Source organism: Arachis hypogaea, chromosome 2, assembly GCF_003086295.3.
Source record: "Arachis hypogaea cultivar Tifrunner chromosome 2, arahy.Tifrunner.gnm2.J5K5, whole genome shotgun sequence".
In the NCBI taxonomy this organism is placed as follows: Eukaryota; Viridiplantae; Streptophyta; class Magnoliopsida; order Fabales; family Fabaceae; genus Arachis; species Arachis hypogaea.
In genome coordinates this window covers 44411170-44414023 of record NC_092037.1, presented here as the reverse complement: position 1 = coordinate 44414023, position 2854 = coordinate 44411170, and the positions used below count along the sequence as shown (strand labels likewise).

General features: G+C 39.2%; 1 protein-coding gene across 1 annotated transcript; it reads left to right on the top strand.

Annotated features, from left to right (window-relative positions):
* Nucleotides 1-792: 792 nt before the first annotated feature.
* On the top strand, nucleotides 793-1158 carry LOC140176965 (uncharacterized mitochondrial protein AtMg00860-like). Its single transcript, XM_072208741.1, has one exon. It carries the CDS (start codon nucleotides 793-795, stop codon nucleotides 1156-1158), a length of 366 nt encoding a protein of 121 aa, XP_072064842.1.
* The last annotated feature ends 1696 nt before the right edge of the window (nucleotides 1159-2854 follow it).

Genomic DNA, 2854 nt, shown 5'->3' with positions numbered 1-2854 from the left:
AATTTTTCGCCATCAAGTTTTTTGGCTCCGTTTTCAGGGATTGATTTAGATTGACAATGATTAAGTAGGTGATAATCTAGATTAAGAATTTTTCTTTGTTTTTGTTAAGCCTATTAACTGTTTGAGATTTTGTCTCTGCTAACTTTAACTTCACTCTAGCAACAGAGTGCTCTGCTTTTATTTTTGGTTTATTTGTGTTGTATGCCAGGAGGAAGAACAGGTGCATCTACCTCCTTTGATTCTGAACCAGAGAGAATATTTTTGAGGTTAAGAAGAGAAGCAAGAGTGAAGGGAGTGATAGGAGAAGAAGAGTAAGAAGAAAGAGATCAAGAAATGGAGGACAACCTCCCTAATTCACCAGAGGATGTGGCCAACAACAATAGTCAGCCTCGAAGAAGAGTTCTAGCCTCTTACACCATCCCTAACCCAAGAAATTGTGGAAGCAATATCTTAACTCCCAATGGCCATACCTACTATTACTTCTTGGATGGATACTCTAGGTACAATCAGATAGTGGTGGATCCCAAAGACCAAGAAAAGACCTCCTTCACCTGTCCATTCAGAGTCTTTAACTATAGGAGGATGCCCTTTGGGCTATGTAATGCTTCAGTAACCTTCTAAAGGTGTATGCTCTCCATATTCTCTGACATGGTAGAAAAATTTTTAGAGGTCTTTATGGATGATTTTTTTGTCTTTGGTAACTCTTTTGATACTTGTCTGCAACATCTAACCATTGTCTTGAAAAGATGCCAAGAAACAAATTTAGTTTTGAATTGGAAAAAATGTCATTTCATGGTACCAGGAGGTATTGTTCTTAGGCATAAGGTTTCAAGCAAAGGTATAAAGGTTGACAAGGCTAAGATAGAGATCATAGAAAAGCTTCCTATACCAGTCAATGTGAAAGCAGTGAGAAGTTTCCTTGGATATGCTGGGTTTTATAGAAGATTCATCAAAGACTTTTCAAAAATAGCTAAACTATTAAGCAACCTGCTAATGGTTGACAATCCTTTTGTCTTTGATGATAATTGCAAGCATGCTTTTGAAACCTTGAAAACTAAACTCAGTACGGCACCAATCATCATACCCCCAGAATGGGGACTTCCTTTTGAACTCATGTGTAATGCAAGTGATGTTGTAATTGGTGCTGTATTGGGATAAAAGAAAGATAAGCTGCATCATGTTATATACTATGCAAGTAAAGTGTTAAATGAGGCACAAAAAATTACACTACCACAGAAAAAGAACTCTTGGCAATTGTATATGCATTTGATAAATTTAGACAATACTTGGTTGGTTCAAAAGTTATAGTATATACTGACCATGTTGCTCTCAAGTATCTCATGTCTAAACAAGATGCCAAGCCAAGACTTATCAGATGGGTGTTGTTACTACAAGAATTTGACATTGAAGTGAGAGATAGGAAAGGAAGCGAGGACCAAGTTGTAAACCATCTGTCAAAATTACCACAAGAGAGCAACCAAGATGCACCACAACCAGTGAATGAGAAGTTTCCAGATGAACATCTTCTCCAAGTTCAGCAAGCACCTTGGTTTGCTGACCTTGCAAACTACAAGGTGGGAAGAAGGATTCCCCAAGAATTCACCAGGCAACAAGTGAAGAAGTTGCTCAATGAAGCCAAGAAATTCTTGTGGGATGAGCCCTTCTTGTTCAAGAGATGTCCAGATGGAATGATCAGGAAGTGTATTTCTGAGAATGAAATGAGAGACATACTGTGGCACTATCATAGTTCAGCTTATGGCGGACACTTTGGGCCAGAAAGAACCGCTGCTAAAGTACTTCAAAGTGGATTTTATTGGCCAACCATATTCAAAGATGCCAGAGAATTTATGCACCAATGCAATGAATGCCAAAGAGCCGGAGGACTAACAAGGAGGAATGAAATGCCTCAAAACTTTATTTTGGAAGTGGAACTGTTTAATCTCTGGGGCATAGACTTCATGGGACCGTTTCTCTCATCCTATTCCTTCAAATACATATTGGTAGCAGTGGAATATGTCTCCAAATGGGTAGAGGCCATAACAACAACTACATGTGATGCACCAATTGTTCTTCAATTTCTTAATAGACACATCTTTACCAAATATGGGGTGCCTTAAGGTCTTATTAGTGATGGTGGCAGCCACTTTTGTAACAGACAAATGAAAAAGTTGCTCCACAAATATGGAGTAATTCACAAAGTGGCCACACCATACCACCCTCAAACTAACGGCCAGGCTAAATTAGCAAACAGGGAGTTAAAGAGAATCTTAGAAAAGACATTTGGGGTCACAAGAAAAGATTGGGCAAGAAAATTGGATGATGCTCTATGGGCATATAGAACCACATTCAAAACCCCGATTGGGAAGTCACCCTTTTAGCTAATCTATGGCAAATCCTGTCACCTTCCTGTGGAGCTCAAACACAAAGCTTTCTTGGCCACTAAGCTCCTCAATCTTGATTCTTAACCAGCAGAAGAGAAAAGGCTATTGCAACTTAATGAGCTGGATGAATTCAGATTGGAAGCTTATGAGAATGCTAAGATATATAAGGAGAGAGCTAAAACATGGCATGAAAAGAAAATCTCAAGAAGAGAATTTGAACCAGGTCAACAAGTGCTATTGTACAACTCTAGACTCAAGATTTTTCCTGGGAAGCTCAAGTCTAAATAGACTGGCCTTTATCTGGTGACTAAGGTTTTCCCACATGGAAGCCTCGAACTTCTTAACGAAGCTACAAAGGATACATTCACCGCAAATGGTCACAGAGCTAACCATTGCTTGGGGGGCCTTGGAACAAGGAGGAGAGTGTTCATGAGCTGAGATAAACAAGAATGGAGGACATCAAGCTAATGACG

What these genes read in the sequence shown, in the direction of transcription:
- LOC140176965 (XM_072208741.1), top strand. Translation starts at nt 793, where the DNA reads ATGGTACCAGGAGGTATTGTTCTTAGGCATAAGGTTTCAAGCAAAGGT.